The sequence below is a fragment of the Phoenix dactylifera genome, chromosome 9, assembly GCF_051530095.1.
Source record: "Phoenix dactylifera cultivar Ajwa chromosome 9, Ajwa_hap1_PhDact_Kaust_v1.1, whole genome shotgun sequence".
NCBI classification, from domain to species: Eukaryota; Viridiplantae; Streptophyta; class Magnoliopsida; order Arecales; family Arecaceae; genus Phoenix; species Phoenix dactylifera.
Window position 1 is genome coordinate 5190566 of NC_143198.1, and position 23878 is coordinate 5214443.

The window sequence follows — 23878 nt, forward strand, 5'->3', positions numbered from 1 at the left end:
CTCTCTATATATATATATATATATATATATATGTCTTTTTCTTCACATTAAGGTCCAAAATACCAGCTGTGATAACAATTTTGGATCCCTTACATTACATTATATTTATAATAACATGAAAAAATATAACGATTATTAGAGCAGATTATTTTGCATTAAACTTGCTATCAACATAAGAACAAACAATGTACAATAACCTAAAAATTATAGCATTATCTTTTCTTTTATTTTTTTATTAGGTAACATGATTTATTCTTTTGATCATACAATTATTTTAAAAAGAACTTTGAGAAAACTAATATTTTGTTTTTAAAAGTACAATAAACAGTCCATTATAATCTGAAAATAATGAAAAATAATCGCCGTTGTGTTTTTCTTTCTTATTTATCTACGTTAACTAGGTAGGAAAAAATTAGAACGGCTGTTATAACGGTTATAACGCCGTTATTTAAAACCATGGTCTCCGGCGTTGCCCGGGGGCCGCCTACGAGGGCCAGAGCGCGGGGGAAGGAAACGGAAAACATAAAAAAAGAGAAGGAAAAAAAAAAGGAAGGAGAAAGTAGGGCACGGGCGTAATTCCTATTTCTGGCCACGGCAGATTCCGGGGCTCGCCGGCGTCACTCCGACCGTGGACGTCTCCACCTCCCGGCCAAGGTACGGCGGCCATCCCTTTCTCCTTCTCTCTCTTTTCGAAAAGAGGTCTTCAGATTGGAGGGTTTTGAGGCATGGATGGGGTCGGTTCAAGCTTTTTGAGATATATAAGGGTCGTGGATCTGGGGATTGCTGTGTGTCTCTCCATGGGCTTGTGGGAGAGGAGGAAGTGAATGAGGTGTTGGCCTACAGTCACTCCGTAGATCCATGCTTAAAGCTTGTCTCAAATCTTTTTATTATATATTTTGTTCTTTTCTCTTTGCTTCTTTGCCTTTGGATTTGAACAGAGGAAGGGATCGAAGAGTTTTCCCTTTTTCTTTTTTGGCGGCGCTCCTTGCCTTTTCCCCGTTACCCTCAGTCATCTTCCACTTGCTCACCATGTGTTCATCTCCTTCTCCGTCCCTTTAGAAGTGGAGGAAGAAAGCATTTTTATTAGATAAAAGGTGGAGGATCTCGGACGGGTGGCGGCGACGGAGTCGAAGAACAACTAGGCTTTGCCAACACGCTTCTCCGATCCCTCCTCAATGGGCCTCCTCAGCATTATAAGGAAGATCAAGAGGAAAGAGAAGGAAATGCGAATCCTCATGGTGTATGCTTCCATTTTCTCCTTTTTTCCCCCTCTTGACCCTCTCTGATGTGAGGCTTTGCCTTGTTTTCTCTGATTCTTTTTCTTTTTCTTTTTCTGGAAATGGCAGTGGGCTTGACAACTCGGGAAAGACAACAATCGTGCTGAAGATCAACGGTGAGGACACCAGCGTCATCAGCCCTACCCTGGGCTTCAACATCAAGACGATCAAGTACCAAAAGTTAGGCTTCTTTCCCTCTCTTTTGTTTTGATTTGAAAAGAAGAAAAAGGAAAACAGCCAAATGTTTGTCTAAATCTTCGTTCCTAATCACAGGTATTCTCTTAACATATGGGATGTTGGCGGGCAGAAGACTATCAGGTCCTATTGGAGGAACTACTTTGAGCAGACTGACGGTCTGGTGTGGGTTGTCGACAGCTCTGATGTTCGGAGGCTGGACGATTGCCGGATGGAGCTGGAGAATCTCTTGAAAGAAGAGGTTTGAGATCGCCTATCGTATTTCTTTTTGATTCTCCATCCTTTTAATCGAGTGCAGGAATGTGCAGAATAGCATGTGTCAAATAGCTTTGGCATTCAATTCATGCAATTGTGAGCCTCTATTATTTGTAATGGATAGACTTGAAGCATTAACTGGATAATAACTAGTGAGGAATTTAGATTGCTGCTTTCTATTTTTATTCCCTTTGTTTCTTCATGTGGGTGTTAATCCGGAGCATGTTGAAGGTTTTGCCTTTGCATCCATCAGCAAGGAATGAAAAAAAGGATGTGAGCTTCAAGCCAGGATGACTTGTGCAAAGGGGAGCTTGCATGGGTGTTGCAGTATCTCAAAGAGGGGGAGCAAATTCTATGATGAAGATCCATCTGGTAAGAGTCTTGTGAACGAAACTGTCCATCTAAAGTCCTACAAGTGATGAACTTTTTCATCAAGAGACTGCATTTGAAGATGGATCATGCCTAGACAATCTGGTTAAGAAGACTAAAAGCTTTGAAGATGCAGTTTTGAAATAATTTCTAAATCATGAAGGCATGGATCTCTATTGAACAAGGGATATAATTGATGGAAGCACTTTGAAGATCCAAATTGCTGGTTTGAAGTTTAATCAATGTATGCCATTGATCAAGTGATTAAAAATTTCATGGTCATTGGTCAAAAGGCATCAGGGCAACCAACTGATATTGTGATAGCAAGAAAGTGTCAAGTTGGCCTCATCATCAATTTTTGAAGATCAAACAGTTAAGCATGAGGATAAAATGCCAAAAGAATCTCAAGGACGAGAGCCTTGCAGCCGAAGCGAATGAGAAGGTGGATAAAAATTAGTTGACCCTAAGTTTTTACTTTGTATTTCTGGAACTTTTATTTTGCTAATACTTAGAGTGAGCTTTAGAGTGCTATTTCAAAATGAAATTGTGTGAAAAAGTTCCTACTTTGGGTATATGTTGAGTTGGATAAGAGATAAAGTCATTGGGACTTAATTTTCAGTTATTTTAAGGGTCTTTCAAGTTAGGCTTATGTGATACTCAAAATTTTCTCATTTTATGAAAGATTTTTAGATTGGTTACTTGGTTTTTAAGAGTCCTAGTTTACATGCAATTCAAGTCATATAAAATTTACAAAAAGGCCTTATGGTTAGCCATTAGCATCATTTTATCTGATTTGCTTTGAAAGAGAGAAGGACTTCTTTTTAGGCCAGGTTCGACCCTTCTTAACTCTCTCTTGTTTTCTCTCTTCTTAATCTCTATTCTTCTCTATTATCTCCAAAATTTCTACTTATCTTATTCTTATTTGTAATCTTGAAAGATATACTTTTTTTCTGTTATTTTCTGTAATCTGGATTTCTGCTACAAGATTTTTATGGACAATCAGTAATCGACATATTACCATTAGAAACTTGGTCTTAGGACTTGTGTCTCCTGTAAAAACCTAAAACATATTGTTTTTGGACTTATTGAATTTTACAACAGCCCCCAAAAAAAATCTTTTCTGCCTTGTTTTCTGTAACAGGACAGCAGGGAAATTTCTGGACCTAAATCCTAATTTTCAAACCCTTCAGGTCTTCCCATGCATTTTAGGACATTCCCAATTGGTCCGACATCACTTATGTTCTTACATGTGGATCCATCTATTATAACTGACCCGGACCTACCTTGACAATCTGATTTCTACTATACTCATTTATATATATCTAGAAGTTCTATATCAACTTTTATACTCATTTGATGGCCACGTGAAATGGCCCTCGGTGTCTACATTAACTACTCCACTTTAGTTCCATTTACACAGGCTTTCCTACTTCTTTTATATATGTATTAAATTCTGGATGAAATAGGCCATCAGTTTTAATAATCTTTCACTTAAATTGCATTCTGTGTCCAACTAATGGGCCAATGTAATAAATTCTTTGTCGGTATAACATTTTCTAAGCCTCAATGAACAGTCATAATCAGGAGGATATGGCTATAGCATATGATATTAGATGGATAACCAGTTGTAAAACTAGTCACACAGAGAGAGAGAGAGAGAGAGAGAGAGAGAGTATAATATGACTAGTCACAGAGAGAGAGAGAGAGAGAGAGAGAGAGTGTATAATATGACTAGTCACAGAGAGAGAGAGAGAGAGAGAGAGAGAGAGTATAATATGACTACTTCATGTTGGATAATATTGGATCTGGATCTTGATAGGTAGAACAAATCTAGATCCAATAAACAAGATGAATACCTTTGAAGGTCTTCAGTTTTTTGCTGGTCATAGTCTTCAAAAGATTAAATCTAGATATCCTTTAACTTAGAGGACAAGAAAGAAAGAATTAAAGAGATAACAAAGTTCTGAGAAAGGAGAAAAGATGGAGGAAAGAAGTGAGGGAGCTATGTGTTTAGTTAGCTGACTTGGCTGAACATCCTTCTCCTTATTATAGAGTTATGGTTTCCACTACGGGGATTTTATAGTGACAGAATAACCCCACTTATATAGCCAGTTCAAAATGACATCCATGTAGTCAATGAACCTTAACTACAATTCTAGAATATGTAGATCCACTTCATATGATTCAGGTACAAATACTGGACAAAGAGTACTGATAAAGTGAAAGACCAACACATAAAGTTGTATGCGTTGCTCTAATCAGGTCAGCTGTTATATTTTATTGCTTGAAGCTATGTATCGAAATGCCAATACTAAATTTTTCACTTTGTAAATTAGGCAAGATTTGATTTTCTGTTTTACATATCTTTTGTTAGAGTAATTACTAGTTTCGTTATTCTTCTTTACTAAGGTTTTTCAGAAGGTTATTTATGCTTTTGACAGAGATTATCAGGGGCATCTTTGTTGGTCTTTGCAAATAAACAGGATATACAAGGTGCTCTCAAACCATCAGAAATAGCAAAGGTAAGATCTTGATTTAATTCAATTCTTTGTATTGCATTTTCTGTTTTTTTTCTTGGCTAAAACTTAGAGAATAAGTACTATCAAAAGGACTCTTTTCATGATATATTTTAGCAACACTTAAGGTACCGCCATGCTAGTCGCAACATATCATATCGCCTTGAGACTAGTACATAGCATCCCTGGGGACAATTCCATAAGCAAATCAACCTCTTATCAAATAGTACTGCTTGGTACACCATATTTTTCTTCTCGTTTGAAACTGTAGGTGCTTGACCTGTACAATCGTACAGGTCCCTATATCTATTTCCAATCGTTGTATCTTAAACTATCGATCTCATTTAGTTAACAGTGATCTGATAATAGAATCTTAGAGATACATACAGATGTTGAAAATGCATTTAGACAGTGATTGTTAGTGTGAATCCAGGTAAATCTGATACAACTTATCTTTGTCTGAAAAGATTGTGGACTGTGGTATTCTGTTGTTTCCTAACATGCTGTGTTGCATGCATTTTCCTGTCATTTTGTTGTACTCATGCAAGATACAGTGATATTCGCATCAGTTTGTTGTGCTCATGCCAAATAAGCATGAGCACTTCCATTTTTCACTGAACTTCAGGATCCTTCATGACCTACAATTTTGAGAAATAACCACCAAAAACTCTAAATTCAAGGAATACTAGTTAAAGACTCAAAAAAAGAAGATATTATAGGTTCAAATTCTATATTTTAAAGTTGCAGAGGATTCTTTATAGCTGTGTGTTTCATAAAGATTTTTCTGTTTCTGTATGACATTTAATTCATAATTCTGTGGTCATATCTTGCTATTTTTCTGGTTAATATTTTGTATTTTGTAATAACATGGTCCACTTGACGTTCCTCACCTGGGGTTGCTTAATCTCAGATAAAGATGCCGTTGTGGCCTAAAGCGATCTGGTTGTGGAGTGTTTATAACTTTTCAGTAATAATAGTGAATGGCATTGACGTTGAAAATGGATGGAAGGAGTGGGATTTGGAGGAAAAATGGGGAGCTCTAAGAAATCAGATCTCCCTTTGTAGCCAAATCTAGTACTAGTTCTTGTCTTTGCTTAGGCAACCACAATATGTGCCCATCACATATTCAACATCAATTTACTACCGATTAATTTATTAGCATTATGGTGTCTATTATAATGTTGAGCCCTTGGAAAAGAGGAAAACGAGAACAGGCAGAAATTATCAGAAGCTTTTAAAATTGATTCTTTCGTGAGTGGGATACAAAAACTATTATGGGTCCACCCAAGATTAAGAGTCTTTCCTCCTTGTGAGTTGGATAGCTCTCGCTATGGAAATGCTTATGCCTATTTGTTTGATTTATACTTGATGGTATCCTCTTTAAATATATGGTTGGTCATATAACTTAAAACAAGAGCAATTGTATGCAGTCTTTCTTGAGTTAAAAGAAAGAGAAAGGCATACAGTGGTTTATCCAATGTCCTATATTGGTGTCAATAGGTCAATAGTTCCAAGCATGGTATGCTATACTAGACTATACCGGTGCGTATGGGCGTGCCTTACCATACTAGTACTTCCGAACTTTTTTTTCTTGTGGGGGTGGGGTGGGGTGGGGCGGCAATCTTGTACTAGGTATATACTGATACTGTACTAAGATGGTACCGGTACGGGGTCTGGTACTGAGATTGCGAATCTTGGTTCTAAGTATAAGGGCACGTAACTCATGGTCCTATATAGAAAGCTGCTGTTAGATTTTATTTCCTTATATATTCAGGTTGTAGCCCCTTGACAACCTGATGGTGTTGTCATTGGGATGGGCTTAAGTCAGGGTGAAATTACAGTTGCAGCTTTAACAGTACCTGCTGATGTTGTGTATTCACATGAAGCAGAAATTGTTGCCCTCTTTGAGCTTTGAAGGTTATCAAGATTGGTTAGATGTGTTTTGATTGCATAATAATGGGATTCCTATGCAGGAAATGCACTTCATAATTAGGGGCTCTCATTTCCAGGGCTCTGATCTTTGGGATTCTCATATTTCTTGTCCATCTAGCTTATCTTCTTGGAGTAGTATTATTACAAATTCCACATAGATATCTGGTATCGAGTTCCTTCGAGTGGTTTGGTTGAGCCCCATAAGATTAGGGATTAGCCTGAAACTAGGGAACTTGGTAATCTCTGCTGGCCAGCAGGAAGAAAGGTTCACTGACTGTGCATATCATATATGGTAGCTTTGAGATGCATGCTTATCACTTTAAATGCAGGGGTTGGATGATTCGGTTGTCCTCCACAACCTAAAGCTTATTTTTGTAGCATATGTGACCAGTTAAACTTTTTTCCCCTGGCGGCAAGTGGATCTGATCTGCCTCTGATATCAGGATAAGTCAGAATTGTTGATATTATAACTGTTATTTGTACTTTTAGCTACTTGAATAAACATGAGAGTTTTATTTCTGTAACAATTTACCTCTTGTTGATGGTGTCATCATTAGTTATCCATCACTTGAAACATTTAAGATGTTCAATATAGCTTATCCATTACGTAGTTTATTGTATCATTTTATACCTGGGTATATAAGTAACAAAGAGTAACTCTTAGTAGCCGGAAATTTTACCCTAGAGTAACATAGTCGCTTTCGAAACTCCTTAGAAACTTGAACTAGCGCTAGATTCCTAAGTGTTTCATTACTTATAGTGTTTCTAACATTCCATTTCCCTGCTCTTGTACCCACACCTACTCCCGCACCCTTGTTCCTGATTCTGCAACTAAGGAGTAACTATTTAGGCTCTCGGGTACCAGTAGCTCGGGGAATGTGTGGGGCAACCAGGAGCGATGTCTGCTATTGCATCTTTCATGAGATAAATGTAGAACACGTTGACCAAATAATCATATTTGAAGTATGGTCAGTGGAAACTGCATTGGGTGCTCAAAGATGAGAAAGAAAGAGCCCTTTACCTGACAAGCATGATCTTGACTATTTGATTTCAGCTTTATTAGTCCCACTGCTGCTAAAATAATTTTCCCCCAAATGTTTTCCATGTAGACCCATGGTTTATGTGGCAGAATGCCTGAAATTTTCATTGCACATGCTCATAGCATATGTCATCAGGTTAGTAGCTAACAATTTGAAAAAGATGCTCCAACTGTAATATGAATCATGAAATCTTCAAGAAAATATTTTGAAATGTTATTTAGGTGATAAGCACTGTCAGTACTTCAGCATGGTTGTTAAGTTACCCCTTGTGATTCATGGGATAACCCAGTGTCATATGCTTGAAATAACATGGTGCTTTTCTGTTTGCTACTGTCACATAACATTAATTCTCCTTTTCACTTTGTTTTAAGTTCTTATCATTTGCTGTTATGTTATGGATTTCAATTTGGCAAAGATATGATATACTAAATAATGACTGTTGTCTTGGCTGATCTAAAATGAGATTTCCATAAATAGTTTTGATAGAATAAGTTTTGGTTCAATTGAATTATTACAATTATAAATTCTTTGTTTATCACATAATTTTAGGCCAGCATTTGTCCAATTTAGGCAGGAACTTGACCTGTGTCCTTTTATCGAGCCTTCAGACTCCATCTGTATAATGGTAGCAAGACAGAACAATGCTCTTATCTTGTTGAAGTGATTTTTCTTATTCATGCAGGTGCTAAATTTGGATGCTTTGGACAAAACTAGGCATTGGGAAATTGTGGGCTGTAGTGCCTGCACTGGGGAAGGATTGCTTCAGGGGTTTGATTGGCTGGTTCAGGACATCGCTTCTCGAATTTATGTGCTGGACTGAAAATGAGTGAGCAGTTCAACTAAAAATTTTTAGTTGTGGAGATGTTCATTCTGATTCCTACAGAACACTCAGGCACAGGCTTTCATTTCCATGCTGGAGCTTCCTCCCCCACTTATTTGTGGTAACAGATAGGATCTTCTATTTAGTATGTTGTTGAGGGAATGGATGGGTGAGGCTTCAAGATGCTGTTTCATTTGCAATTCAGTTTCATGTATTGAGTTTGAGGCAAAATTCGACGTGTGGTACTGTTCAAAATCTAGCTTAATATGATATCCAGACTTATTTGATAGCTGATGGGTCGATCCTGGATTCTTTGTTCGGTACTTGCCGGTTTTGGCACATCACTGAAAAGTTAAAGATGGATTCAATATTTCTATCAAAGTGGTTGATGGTGTATGGTTGTAATGAGAGTAGGAAAAATATACTAACAGTTCGAATTTGAAGAAAGAGGTCGAAATTACTTTTTCTGTCTGGTCCTGTATGAGAATCATAATTGAAACTATTTGTATTAAAGAAAACATTGACATTAGCTTCTCCTTTCCATCTTCAGTTTTTGGATGTTAATTATATTGAATTAGAACACACTTCAAAAATTATGATGAAGATTATCGCTTAACATAGGTTTTATGTGCATAAATTTCAAGAGGATAATGTAGCAATATTTGTAAATATGACCAGTAGAACAAACATTAGTAGCTCGTATGACATGATGCAGTGTCGTGTCTTATTTTGCTATTTCTTTAATCACAATTTACTGTCAGCATGCCATTGGCACAGCCAGCAACAGTCTCCTCTCCTTGACTGCTTGATCCTTCTTAGCCACTGTCAGACCAGCAATCAGCTTGTTCATAAAACAATTGGATAACTAGCAGGTCTGGATGTGATTCTAGAGCACTTTGTTGCTGCAGATGGGTGCCAGATCTTTGATATTTCTATCTCAAGGACAGGCTGAGAGTGGCTTGGGAGGGTGGATGTCAGATCTTTGATGTTTCTATCCCAAGGACACGATGAGAGTTGCTTGGAAGGGTATCCAGTATGTATGGCTCATTATGCAAGCGAGCCATATCATCAAATAGCAGGGAGAGCTGCAATTCCTTTCATGCTACTTGTGTAAAAGAAGGCAAACTGAGATACGGATTGGATGACATCACATTTGGCTGGTTATATGGAGACAAACAGAACTAGATGGCATCATACGTGGCTGAATTGTTGGATGGATGTATATATTGGATTACAGATATATTTCATCTGCCCTAGCAACAAAATAAAAAACAAAAAAAAAGGAAAAAAAAACTCTTTGAACTGCGTTGGAGCACAAAGGAGAAACATCCGAAGGCAGGTACCCAAGTGACGGACCCCATGTCTCATTTTGTTCAAAGAAATCAGCCATTCATCCATCTTGATGCCACGCCACTGGATAAAGATTAGGAAATTTGGCAGGCATCCAAGCACAAACATTTTAGCGTTTTCTGAATGTCCGCGCTCCAACTCTCCGCCAAAGGTGTTGTTAAAGAGAGGTTGGATACTTGGATGCGGCGCCCAAAATCCATGAAAAAGTCGTTGTAGAATATCAAGTGAAGCCCATCAGAGTGGAAACTAAATTTAAGCCCAAAATCCATAAGTAAGTTGCGATTGGCACTGCGTTGTCGACCCAAACTTTTAGTGCGACCGAGAGACTTGGTCACTTGCCAGCAAATGTTAATCGATAAATTTAAATATTACGTAGCTTTAAAACCATCCCAGTTTTACTGATGTCACAATTCCAGAAAAATCAAAACATACTTCTGAACTCTTTTAAAATCATAATCCAACAAAACCAAAGTCATCAAGAAAAAGTAAATCAAATTGAAGGAAGAATTGTGGGAATTATGTTGTAAAATGAATGTGATCGTAATGCATTTTCCATAAGGTTGTTTATTGCCATGGTAGGTGATCGTAATGCATCATGCTGCCCCCGAAAGAGATCATCTATACTTTCCAACTTGCCAAACAAAAGTCAAACTTGCAGTTGAGGGCTACCAGTTCCCTCTAGTTGTGCAAGCTGAATTTCTTTTAGTTGCATTAGGTTCTATATAAACCAAAGTTTTCTTAGAAAAATTGACATCAAGTCCCAATGGCAGGTTGAAAGAATTTGTAAGTTGATATTAACTTAAATGAATAATACCTTCAGCATATTGGAACCTTCTGACTCCCAGAGATCAACTCTTTGGAGCCTGCCAAGTTAAGGGTTCTACTCAAATTGTCATATACCAATTAGGTTGCCTTGACTGAGCCAACTTTTATGAGCTATCCTATTGCTCTTAGCCGAAGCGGAAATAGAAGAGATCCAGCCAATCAATCTAGGCTCGAAGCCTACATTTTGTAGGGAGATGAGGAGCAAGTCCAAAAGAATTTTGTCAAAGTCATCCTCAAAGTCAATTTTAGTACGAAGGCCTTCTTTTCTCTTTTGCCTATGAAGGTAAACTCATGGGAAGAGATACGGCATGCAAGGTCATTGTCGCATGGTGGGGGATTCCGCTACTGTAGTTGGATGGATAGGTGAGGAATCCCTACCTCAATACCAAGGTTCATCCTCTTCTATTGAATATTAGGAGGATGGCTAATGACTTTGGCCCTGTTTGGCAAAGTTTTTGGTAAGCTAAAAAGTACTTTCTTATCCTCCAAAAGTACTTTTGGATAGAATAAAGGTGTTTGATAAAAAAATCAGAAAGTTGTTTTAGCTTTGTCAAAAAGTTAAAATAGCTGTTTGAAAGAAACTTCAAAATTTTTTCTTTTAGAACCAACATGGAGCTTTTTTGGAAAAAACACTTTTAGCATGTGTTGGAAAGCTATTTTGATTTATAAAAGTTTTTCTTTTGGGACCAAACTATCCATAATAAAATATTATAATTATAAGAAATGTTCCTTTATATTAGAAAAATTTGCAGGAGTCCCTACAAAGAAAACAAGAAACCCAAAAATAAGTTCCTAAAAATATTATATTAATAAATTATTAATATATATGATAATAATTATAATATTTTATAGCTTTATTATTATATTATACTATAAATATAATATTATATTACATTATATCATAATACATTGATATGTTATGTTATATAATATCAAATTATGTTATATTATTATATCATAGTATACAATATTATATTACTATATTATAATAATATTATATTACATTATAGTAATATTATATTATATTATATATTTATGTATTAATATATATTATATTTTATTATGTTCTGTTGTATAATATTATGCAATATCTTTTATGATTATTTTGTTATACCAAAAGTACTTTCTCAGTTTGTTTACCAAACACATAATAAAATTCCACAGCACTTTAGAAATATAGTTTTCAAACAGTAAATAGCTTTTTATAAAAACTCTACTTCAAAAAGCTCTATTTCTAAAAGCTCTACTTCTGAAAGCTCTACTGCCGATAACTCTATCAAACGGAGCTTTCATCCAATAAACTTACATGTGTACCGGAAGATGAACAGTGCGGCAGATTAAGTGGTAGCCTTTGTAGCTAATCACCTTGGGGATATAGTTTGGGAGAATATCTCCACATTTCCAATTCAGTTTCGAAATATTTTATTTTCTTTATTGGATCGATGTATTCATACCAGATATGTACGGTTTATCTTCTCTACTAAAAACGAAAATCCTCATACATTTTCATGTTTTTTTAATTATATTTTGTCTTAATAATACGCAAATTGGCTACATTTGGTGAATTATATGCGAAGTTTTCAACAAGGGTGGCTTGTAATTGGCTCAAAATAAGATAAATTGAGGCATAATAGGGCCCTCCATGGCTGAGTACTTGCATCCTTCCCACAGCATTCATACATAAATGCTGACAAAAGCAATCTTTCTTACGGCTATGATGGATTGGAAGTCACGAACTAGTCTTTAAGCATATTTTGCAGCTTTTCTGTTAGTGGACATGATTGCCAAAACAAAGGCCCTGTTTCAGCACCAAAAACCAATTTTGATGGCGTCTTTATAACAGGAAAGAATTAAGCTGCAATTTGTCTTGTGGCAAGGATTCATTATGTTAAGACGGTAAGAGTTATTGATGTTGGAAAACGTTAACTCTTTCTTCTGGTCCATGTCTGGAATTAATGGCGGCTTTGGAAGGCTTAAATTTGGCAATCATTTCTCTTGTCCTGTTTGGCTGGAAGGGGATTTAAAGGTACTGGTGGACTGGATCATGAATAGCAACCTTCTTTTTCCTTGTTTTTCTATGTTGTTTGATAGAATTCTCCAAGCAAAGAGGAGGAAAAGTGAGCATGGGGAGGAATGAGGGGAGTCTTTCATCACTAACTTTAACCCAACTTTTTCACTTGTTCATATTCTAACTGAAATGGACATTCATGCTGACCCAAATTCTTGAGATTGTGCATTCTCTTCTCTACACAATCTTCCAAGCAAGTGTTGCATATTATTTGCCTAAATTTCCCTCCAAAGTTTTCATGGGAAGATTCAAGAATTTTCAAAGTCTTCGGAGGCTTTATGAGAGAATACTGTGTCCCTCTTTGCCTTTCACACAAGTTTAGTCCCATATTGTATGGAGACTTTTCCTTAAAGCAATCTATACGGGAAAGAGAGAGGAACTTAAGTTCAATGGGCGCTTGGGAGAGAGAAATCTTTTCATACTCGTCTTTTGACCACTGGCTTACAACTACCCTATCATAAAAGTAGCCTTAATACTATTGACGTGATTGTTACATGTCCCGTGGACTTCCCTATAGGGGGTCAACAATGTACGGATAAAGTTCACACTAGAGGTGTAATTAAACCAACCTTAGCTCAAATTCGACTCGAACAACAAAAAAAAAAAAAAAAAAAAAAGAGCAATACTTGGGATTGAGTCGACTCGAATATCAACCAAGTCATATAACTCGAACTCGAGCCTTGATCATAATTAAACAATATGGTTAAAACAAAATATAACATAATATTATATTTTAAAATATTAAATTACTAATATATATTATAAATAAAATATAATATTATTATAAATATATACTTAATTAAGTTTGTAAGTTTTCAAGCCAAGTATTTTGCTACTCGAACTCGACTCAAACTTGATAATAGTTGAGTCGAATTTGGACTTGATTCGAGCTCAAGCAAGTTGCCTCATTTGCACTCCTAGTTCTCACTTATTTTCTATAGTACAATGAAGCTGATATATACTATAATTGATACTCATACATGACGCAGTTCACGATGATACACTCTGCAAAATATGCTATTACAAACTAATGTATGTACACATCACCGTTCACACTGCTATACACCATAACATACTCACGATCAATTTTTTTCTTTACATACTTGTAATAGCTATATGGTTGTTGGTCTCCTTTTAGTAACAATAAGTACATCATGCCCCTTCTCCGTCGTTTTTTCAAAAAAAAGAAAAAAAGAAAACATGTTGGATTTCTCGCAAGAGAAATTCTTTTCCAGCTTTGCTTAAGAGTTATTCTACCTTAACAATTTAGTCAAATTTGGATGCTAGGCTTGGCGAGCTTAGATAAGGCCCTATCATGGCTACTAGTGTCCCTTCCTACGTGTCCCTACTAGTGTTATGACATGACTCACAAAGATCTATGAGTGATTAGCATATTAATTTGGGCACATTTCTTGCAGGTGGATGCAATTAGTCATCTACTTTTCTTAATGCTTATGTGGTAACTAGCAAGATATATACGTGCATGAGTGATTCATTAAGACGAAAGCGGACAAAAATCATGCACACTTGCATGCCGTTGGTTCCGATTTGATAATTGTTTCAATTTGATTTATGATTGTCGCCCATGAATGAATCAAGTAAATTATTTTCATCTTAGCAAAAATAGCACTCCTATCACCATCAATGAAGTAGTTTATATCCTAGGTGCCCAAGTCATTGTGCTGACCATGGTGAGCAGATTAGTCCTCCACATATCTTATATACATGGCCCCATGTAGTGAGGACTGAGCAACTTCCAGGAAACATTCAGCCAGTCTACTAATTTGTAGCAGCTAAACTGTTCCCATCCACCTAAGGCCAATTATTCTCTACTAAAACTCCAGTCCAAGCTTAGTCCAGTCTGCTCATAGAACTAAACCAATGAAACATTGGGGAGGACACAAGCAGCAAAATGATTGGAAATATGGAATCCATTGAACAACACCTTAAGGTTCCTCTCAACTTCTTCCATGCTGTCAGACTGATTCATGGATTGAAATTTTTCTGCCAGGGCTTTAAGTCTGCACCTCATCCTCATCTAGTAAAACTCAACGGCCTATTCTTTCACATTAAGAAAACGACTGGCTCCTGACTTTTTGATTTCCTGGCAGCACAAGCAAACGGCTGCGCCGCCCCACTCGATGACTGTATTTGGTTACCTGGTCAATTCCAAATTATTGAAGGCTCAATGAAACTTCATGCGAACCACTCTTGGCTGATGGATAGATCCACATTTGACCATTAGTTGTGTGTAGCCACAAAACTAGGGTTCCTTGATTTGATCCTACAAGCTTTAAATTTCGTTCGGGATGAGGATGAAAGGGACGCCGGCCGCTCGATGTTCGATGATATCGGACCGACATGGTCACACTGAATTGTGTACATCATCATAACTCTCTTAGACCGACCAATTTGTAAGCAGCAAACAAAACTGACAGCAATCTTTCATCTGAGTTTCATGAACTAATTGGAGGTGAGAAGAGGATATCTTCTCCTTTGTGGATATAAAGGGCATTTACAGGTGCTCAGGTAATGGTTGGCCAGGGAAAAATCAGAGGTGCAAAGCAAACACACGGATGCATGCAATCAGACTCCCACTTGCTGTGAGACTTTTTTAACCATGTTGTTGAACGTTCAAAAGACGCCAAACGGCATGGGAATGAGTGCATATTGTCCACAAGCCTGGCTAGCTGTAGGAAAAAAACATAAAGATTTGATATCTGAGAATCTATTTTTAACTTTGGACCACGTCAAAGATATAGATTGTCTCAAAAGAATACTTTCCTGCAACTTGGGTTGTAGGGGCGTTACGACAAAATAGTGAAAAAATGGTCTTCTATCTTAATCTTATTACAATGCATGTGGTTTCCACTTTTCATTTTTTATGGAACCATACACCCCGCAAGTATCTCAACAGTTTATTAGAGGTATTTGACCCGATTCTAATTGGGTAGATTTTATCCGACCTGCGGTGAATTCAGCGTAGGTACTCGCTGTTGGTACAAGTAATAGTAAAGCCTACCTCAAATTCGATCCGAATATTTACTTCTGATCTAATTTGTTCTGTTTAACTCTGCCAATCCCATCTTGTCCTGTTGCTATCCCTAAAGTTTATTCGGTGATCTTGTTGGGACATTAGGTTGCAGTTTAGAGCCGCAAGTCCCAATCCCATTAAAATTTATTCGTTTCTTATATATTTGGAGATTCACATGAAATTCAAATTTTATTATCAATATATACTCCACTACCACCTATTATCTCATCCATTACCTACCTTGTGAAGCATTATGAATTCACTATAGCTTATTGGTACATGTAAAATGTTGGTGTTCTGCCATGCACATTGCATAGGTTGCGGATCAAGTCCTGTGGACCCTTTGGACCGCATGGCTGCAGTCAGGCCCACCCAATTTAACTCCCTTTCGATCGCCATCCTGGCATTCCTTTCCTCACTTCGTTTATGCACCAAGAACAGCACACCGTGCACCGAGACACCGTACCGTTGTCCCAATACACCCAAAAATAACTTCTAAACTGGCACGTGCCAAATATAATTCGCATGTAGACTCGTGCATTCCTCGCATTCCATTTTGCATTGAAAAATATAAGCCAACTGAAGATTCATGGGTACGCTCTGGAATCTATTATTATTATTATTATTATTTTTTGGCTATATCTATATCTGTAAGGTATAATATATCCGTCTTAACACAAAATAAATAAATAAACAAAAGCTATGTAGGTTATATTTTTTTTTATTTTTTTAATAATTCAATTTTTATTTAGAAATTACATTTTAAAATTTCCAATTTAACTATTACATGGAGTAGATTTTGAAATTTAAAATATGTATAATATATTTTATATTTTTATAAAATATAAAGTATAATTTTTCATCAAAACCCACGCCTTGCGCTTAATTACCCAGCCCGCCACTCTTCCCTCGTCTTCTTGATTCTAGGGAGGGCAAAACCATAGTTACGTGGAGACAGGAAGAACCGAGGAAGAAACTTCCCTCTGTCCTACCATCGAAAACAACCTCCGCAGTCTCCTTCGAATCACTCTCTCCCATAACCATTCCCCCTCCTCTACGAAAACCCTCCATTAATGCCCTCAACGTTTGCACACGGCCAATTAGAGAGACGGAGAGAAGGAGAGCTCCTCCATATTAAATAAAACAGTCCACAGCGAGGTCTCTTCTTCTACCTGTCCCTCCCGCTTTTTCCGTGGGTCAACCCCTCCCCCCCCCCCCCCCCCCCCCCTCTTTCCCCTCACATAAAGAAATAGAACGCAGTCAGTAGTTTCCCGGCTGGTCCCGACTCGCCTCCGGCGAGAAATTAAAGAAAGGACCGTTAAAGACGTGGGCAGAGTGGCAGTTGAGTCTTCCCTTTAGCCATTAATATCCCCTGTTTTAATTCAGCCCGCTAACCCTGTTCCCAAAATAAACACGAACATGACCGCTAAGGTCTTGGGAATTTAGTAGACACGCACCTTCCAATGCCGGCAGCAAGCAGAAGTGACCAACGAATGAGCTCCAAATCACCATGTACTCCAATGAGGTCTCCTTCTCTGATGGTCATTCTCTTCTCCCTTCTCTTCGTCTTGCAACGTGTCGGTTTGGCTCGGTGTCAGCCATTGAGTTCTGCTGTCGAGCTGGGCGCGCTTTATAGCTTACGCTCCTCGCTCGGCCTCCGCGCCCGGGACTGGCCGCGCCGGGCCGACCCTTGCTCCGCGTGGACCGGCGTCCGCTGCCGGTCCGGCCGGGTCTTTTCACTTAACATCTCTGGCCTCCGACGGACCCGGGTCGCCCGGCGCAACCCCCGGTTCGCTGTCGACGGCCTCCAGAATCTCACTAGCCTCGTCTCTTTTAATGCCTCCGGCTTCCGCCTCTCCGGCCCCATCCCCGACTGGTTCGGCACCCGCCTCCCGCCCTCCCTCGCCGCCCTCGACCTCCGCTCCGCCGCCGTCTTCGGCGCCATCCCCTACTCCCTTGGCGGCGCCGCCGGCCTCTCCGTGCTCTCCCTCGCCGGGAACGCCCTCACCGGCGACATCCCGCCAACCCTCGGCGGCCTTCGGCGCCTCACCCACCTCGACCTCTCCCGCAACGTCCTCACCGGCTCCGTCCCGGCGGCGCTCGCCGCCCTCGCCAACCTCTCCCACCTCGACCTCTCCTCCAACCACCTCGCCGGCGAAATCCCACCGGCTCTCGGGTCGCTTTCGAACCTCAAAACCCTGATCCTCTCCAACAATAGCCTCACCGGATCGGTTCCGCCGCAGCTCGGTAATCTCTCTTTCCTCGTCTCTCTCGATCTCAGCTTCAATTCCCTCTTGGGTTCTTTGCCGGAGAGCCTCTTCTCCGGCGCCTCTCGACTCCGGTCCGTCGTACTGAGGCGCAACAACTTCTCCGGCGCTCTTCCGGATTCACTGTGGTCTCTACTGCCAGTTTTGGAGCTTCTTGATGTCTCCTCCAATAACCTCACCGGCGAATTTCCCAACCACGTGCCTGTCAATGCCAATGCCAGAGACGGATTGTTCAATCTCTCAAACAATCTTTATTACGGATCAATCTCTTCTGGATTCGAAATTCTTTTCCAAAGATTCAAATTTGTCGACCTTTCGTATAATTATTTTGAAGGAACAGCATCGAGCACGAATGCCTCTCTTGCGATGAATTGCTTCCAAAATGCTTCAAATCAGAGGAGCACAGCTGAATGTGAGAAGTTCTACATGGAAAGAGGTATCGCTTTCGATGGCGGCACTGTGCCCCCGGCCTCATCTCCATCTGGAAATAGGAATTGGAGGTACATATTGGCAGGGGTACTTGGGGGGCTAGCATTTATCCTCATGTTGGTTTCAGTTCTTGTGTTATTCTTGGTCAGAAGAGGAGTTCATTCTGCTGAACGGAGGGGCGTCACTGCCAATGTAGCTCCATCAGGAAGGGTGGCACAGGAGCCGCCCTCTTCCGGGGCCTCAGTTGAGTTGTCTTCTGTGGGGGATGCCTTCACATATGAGCAGTTGCTTCAGGCGACGTCGGAGTTTAGTCCCCTGAATCTTGTCAAGCATGGGCACTCAGGGGATCTATACTATGGTGTTTTAGAGGATGGGGCTTCTGTGGTCATCAAGAAGATCGACGCGCAGACTTTGAACAGGGAAGCATATGTTATGGAGTTGAATTTATTTGCCAGGGTTTCGCATGCAAGATTGGTCCCATTCCTTGGGCACTGTTTGGAGAAAGAGGATGAGAAGCTTCTTGTATATAAGCATATGCCAATTGGGGACCTGTCTAGTGCTTTGCATAGGAAACCTGGGAGGGAAGAAGAGGGGCTACAGCCTTTGGATTGGATAAAGAGGTTGAAGATTGCAATAGGGGTGGCCGAGGCCTTATGTTTTCTTCATCATGAGTGTACTCCACCTCTGGTTCATAGGTACAGTTTGATTTCTTTAAATGTTGCTTCCATTCCTCTTTATTTTTCTTTCCCACTGCTTTATTCTTGCATGAAGAGATGTCAGACAACCCTGAGCAAAGTTGCTATGAGATGATCTTATTTTACTGAAGTCTCTTCTTTTAATTGATCATCTCATATGTTGAGTTGTACTTGCTTAAACTTCTAAATATGCACCATTTACTTGAATACTTAGCACAAGCCCTATCTCTTCTTTAAACGGTCGTCTTTATAGGTCAAAGTAGATCCATCAAAGTAGGTCTTCCCCCTATAACGTGGTGTTAAATTTCTGGTCAAGAAAATTTTGGGCAAGCAGGGGGCCCGCCATGAAATTAGAACCCTTTTACTGGTTGATGAGAAGGGAAATACACATTATTTGCTTGTAGTTTGTGTTCATAAGACCCGGAAGCAGCCCTTCAAGAATTCCCAAGTGATGAAAATAATTTTGATGAAAGGCAGAGTTAGGAATCAAATTCATTTTTGAGGCACAAATAGTAAGACAAAGCGGCATTTTAATATACAGCTTCGTGTCTCTGTGAGTACCACGTTTGAAATTCTCTGTTGCCCAAGTAACTACCTTGTGCATTAGACTCTTATTATAACTTTTCAGAACCTTCAGTGATGGGATATGATAAAATTGTTTGTGCTTTGAGTCTAGACCTGTGGATTTGATTAAGTCTAAAAACTGGAGAGAATTCTTAAAAGCCAGTTACTTTCGTAACTTGCAAAACTACAACAAATTTGCATAAATTCAAGGGAAAATGATTTAAGATGTTGAGTCTAGATCAAAAATTTGGATCCAGTTCAAACCAACCTAAGGATACATGATCCACTATCCCTATATTGAGAGAGAGTGTGCGCAAGCGGGAGAGAAGACTACAACTCCATTTTGCTAGCAGCATATGTAGAGCAGTAGTGAATACAGATACCTTGAGATCACTAGCACTCCTATTTTCCCTCAGTTTGATGAATCAAAATCAAACAGCAAAATAGGAGCTATATTATACCATTTATTAATATTTCCAAACACAGACATGCACACGCATGTAGCCAGTGCAGGCATTTATCTTTCAGTTATGGTTGCAGAGATGTTCAAGCAAGCAGTATCCTTCTCGATGATAAATATGAAGTGCGACTTGGAAGTTTAAGCGAGGTATGCACTCAGCAAGGAGATGGCCAGCAGAAGGTCTTCACTAGCATGTTGAGATCATCACAGTAAGTTTCCATTTCCAGTTTATGGTAGGATACGGCTAGCACTTGGCTTGTTGGCTGTTCCTATGTTGTTTTGGCAATTCAGGCCTTAGTTATCGTGGTCCATCTTTTAATTCTGAACCTATATCCCCCTTATTTTTGCTATTATAAGTTTGCTGTTTGTTCGATGTTTTTGAGTCTTTATTTATGCTCAGACAACACTCTTAAAGTCATTGCTCCATCTCATTATTTTTCAATGTTTAATTCTTTTAATTTTTAGATTGATAGATATTTCCACATTGTTAAGTGTTCCTTTAATCACATAAAATTAATAAATATGCATATTATGAAACAATCTTGATACCCCATTTCTGGAATGTTGATGTGCATATGACTTTTGCTTGATTTCTGTGTGGACAACAGATGCAAGGATATGATGTTGAATGAAGAGTCCAACAAATTATAATTCATAAATGGAACCACATCTGCCTGTCTGTCTGCACTCGTAGATCTCTAATTTGCACTAAAATTATATAACATAATTTCCAAGGCAAGCTATGCAGCTATAGCTTTTATATTAGAATGATGGAAACTGTGGAGGGCCTAAAGCAATAGATGAGTCAACAGACTAAAGAGATGAGGAAGGCTTGGTGGATATGTGGCAAAACTGTGATAGGTGGTGAAGTTTTAGATATATGCAGCATAAGTCAGAGATCACTCTGTTTGGGAGAGGGTCATCTAATTTGATTGATCTGGAAAACAGAAGAGGGATGCCATATAATATTTTGATCAAAGTTTTAAGAAGGAATCTAATGTCACTTCCCAAAGGGTTTATGCTTGGATGGGAACCCCTAGCAATATGTAATCTGAAAAATCTGATCCCAAATAAATTGGAAAACAGAAAAATGCTAAAGATTTGGGGCAGATAAGAACTGTTAATTGCAGTTTATATGATTAAATATTTCTTTAGCGTAAGATACCCATTATACACTATTTGTGAATCCTTGCAATCAAAAACTTGCCAGCCCATGAAAATGCAGTGGTCAATCTCTAGTCCTGCTGCTTAGGATGTGTCTCTTATGTTCATATTGCAGGCATTAACCAAATTTACTTACCTTGGCCCTGCTTCTGAGGATGTGTCTCTTATGTTTATCTTGCAGACACCAACTGGATTTACTTACCTTGATAGCAAGCCAAGTGGCAGTCATGATAGAAAACTAATATGATACTATTTTCAGATCATGAACTTTTTGTTGGCTTAGTAACACTTGAATCAAATAATTCCTCTGAATACTTCAATGCTCTTTTGTTCTCCTTAGTTGCTTTTGACCCTGCAAAATTTGTAAAGGCCAAACAATTCTCCATGAAGAAAAGATTATGCTTTCCAGGATTTTGCCCCATTTCTAGAGCCTTTGACATAAAACTGAAGAGAAACACAATTCTATCTTCTGAGCACTCTAATGCTCCGCTTGCACAATTTATTCTCTAGATCCCACAGATCATGTCCACAAAAAAGATCTCGACTTCCTATTTTGATATAGAAGACATTAAATTTGGAAGTTGGAAGAATAATTAGGTTGGTTTGATACCCGAAATTTTGGTGAAAGTTTATAACACATCCTCAAATCTCGCATCAGATCCATTTCATGTTGATATTCAAGCAGACTTCTAGTTATAAAGGGAAATTGAAGGTTTTTCACCAAAAAGAAATAGGGGGAAGCTGAAGGTTTGCTCCACTTCAGGATACTTAAAATTGTGATTGCACAAAATGTGCAAACTATGACATTCATTTTTTGGATAAGCGACGTTTCAAATTTTGAGGTTTTCATGCTTAGAAGTTCAGGACTAAGCCACTAGAGTTGAAAAACTACTGTTAGCAGAGTAGGAAAATATTTATTTAATATTTCAAAGTATATGTCCAATCTATTCTTATGTAAATGCTGATGCATGGAAATGTTGTATTGGAACTTAGTACCTACCACCTTAGAGGTGGCTGTTATATCTGCTGGTAGCCAAATTCATTTGTTAGTTTATCGCTTAAGACTTTAAATTTTTTATTTTGAATTGATTATTAAAAAACTAAGAATGATTTCATTCATGTTCTGACAATATATTCTCTCTTTTCATAATGTGCAGGCCATCTGAACAAGGCATCTCTGGTAGGTGCTTGCTGAAAATTCAATTAATTATCCTTCTTTTATTTTTTATGCTTGTTATTCTGGCCCCATCCAGGGATAGCTGACTTTGTTGTCTTCCTGGTAAACACTCAGGCTTTCCTGGTGCAACATGTGCCTATGATGTATGCTGTTTTGGGAAGGTGCTCTTGGAGTTGGTTACTGGCAAGCTTGGCATCAGTGGTTCCGACGGTGCTGGCATGAATGACTGGCTGGATCACACACTGTCTTACATCAGTTTATATGAGAAGGAGCTGGTGACCAAGATCATGGACCCAAACCTTGTTGTGGATGAAGACCACCTGGAGGAGGTGTGGGCAATGGCCATTGTGGCAAAGTCCTGCTTGGACCCAAAACCTTCCAAGCGACCTCTTGCTAGGTACATTCTGAAAGCTCTCGAGAACCCACTAAAAGTTGTGAGGGAGGAGAGCCATTCCAATTCTGCTCGGCTTAGAACTACATCGTCTCTCGGTTCATGGCGCAATGCCTTGTTTGTAAGCTGGCGAAACAGCTCCTCAGACCTTACTAGTCTGAAATATTCAGCCACAGCAAGGTCTCAAGGGAGTGGAGGAGACCGCTCATTTTCATGCAGGAGGACGTCAAGGGATATCTTCCCTGAACCATTAGGGTTGGCAGGCGAGTTCGATGAATAGATAGAAGGTTTTCTGATTTATCAAGTGTTGGTTAATATTTGATTGGCTGGCTGGTTGGTTGTTCGAGTGCCTGCCACCATTGGGTGTTTGTTCTATAGTCCTTGCTCCGAGCACTTCCTCGAAGTAGGCATGGAGCAATTCATTGGATTATGGGGCAATGCTTGCACTTCCAACACATTTGGTGGAGGAAGAGAGCACTCTTGTTCAGCAATTCAGAGTTTTGAGGTTGTATGATCAGCAATGGCAGCGAAGTGTAGAGATATAAGTAGTTTCATTATGCGCAGTTTGGTTTGTTTCAAGGTGAAGCACGAGCTGCAATGTTTTCTGGTGTAATTTATTCTTCATTTGTTTCATTCACGAGTGATGTCAATTTGGTGATGGAGACGTTTAATCAAAAGTTTTCCCCTATCTTCTATTTTTACAGAAGACTGATGAATGCATGAGCCTTCTCTTCTCTCTCAGTGACCATCCTCCATCCATCTCAAAATGGTGCTTCTCTATTTCCGATTAAATTGAGATGAAAAAAGTGAACATTTATAAAAATATAAGAAAAAAAATCTATCTTTATACAAGAGAGATCGATTAGTGTAGGAGCCTTCCCTTTCAGTAACCATGCAAAATCCATCAAAAAAATGAATGTGAAGTATCACGGAAACAGAAAAAGGGCAAAAGTTGAAAAAGGTCCCACCGAGATTTGAACTCGGGTTACTGGATTCAGAGTCCAATGTCCTAACCACTAGACCATGGGACCGGTGGTGAGAAGGGGCGTA

At 38.9% G+C, this 23878-nt stretch overlaps 2 protein-coding genes and 1 non-coding gene across 3 annotated transcripts; 2 read left to right on the plus strand and 1 right to left on the minus strand.

Moving 5' to 3' along the window:
- The first annotated feature begins 475 nt into the window (after positions 1-475).
- TTN5 (ADP-ribosylation factor family protein) lies at positions 476-8933 on the plus strand. Its single transcript, XM_008789022.6, has 6 exons — positions 476-654; positions 1060-1240; positions 1347-1457; positions 1551-1713; positions 4538-4618; positions 8267-8933. Exons 2-6 carry the CDS (start codon positions 1176-1178, stop codon positions 8402-8404), a joined length of 558 nt encoding a protein of 185 aa, XP_008787244.1. The 5' UTR covers positions 476-654; positions 1060-1175; the 3' UTR covers positions 8405-8933.
- Positions 8934-16593: 7660 nt separating this feature from the next.
- Positions 16594-23534, plus strand: LOC103705357 (putative LRR receptor-like serine/threonine-protein kinase At2g16250). Its single transcript, XM_008789025.6, has 4 exons — positions 16594-19072; positions 20177-20305; positions 22418-22440; positions 22552-23534. Exons 1-4 carry the CDS (start codon positions 17145-17147, stop codon positions 23106-23108), a joined length of 2637 nt encoding a protein of 878 aa, XP_008787247.4. The 5' UTR covers positions 16594-17144; the 3' UTR covers positions 23109-23534.
- A 253-nt stretch (positions 23535-23787) lies between these two features.
- On the minus strand, positions 23788-23859 carry TRNAQ-CUG (transfer RNA glutamine (anticodon CUG)). Its single transcript has one exon. It is a non-coding gene; the product is annotated as a tRNA-Gln (tRNA).
- Between the last annotated feature and the right edge of the window lie 19 nt (positions 23860-23878).

Excerpts from the sequence above, each read along its gene's own strand:
- TTN5 (XM_008789022.6), top strand. The coding sequence starts at position 1,176 with ATGGGCCTCCTCAGCATTATAAGGAAGATCAAGAGGAAAGAGAAGGAA. Across the intron at positions 1,458-1,550 it reads AAGACGATCAAGTACCAAAA|GTATTCTCTTAACATATGGG; the intron begins GTTAGGCTTCTT and ends TCCTAATCACAG. Across the intron at positions 4,619-8,266 it reads AACCATCAGAAATAGCAAAG|GTGCTAAATTTGGATGCTTT; the intron begins GTAAGATCTTGA and ends TTATTCATGCAG.
- LOC103705357 (XM_008789025.6), top strand. The coding sequence starts at position 17,145 with ATGCCGGCAGCAAGCAGAAGTGACCAACGAATGAGCTCCAAATCACCA. Across the intron at positions 19,073-20,176 it reads ACTCCACCTCTGGTTCATAG|AGATGTTCAAGCAAGCAGTA; the intron begins GTACAGTTTGAT and ends TTATGGTTGCAG. Across the intron at positions 22,441-22,551 it reads ATCTGAACAAGGCATCTCTG|GCTTTCCTGGTGCAACATGT; the intron begins GTAGGTGCTTGC and ends GTAAACACTCAG.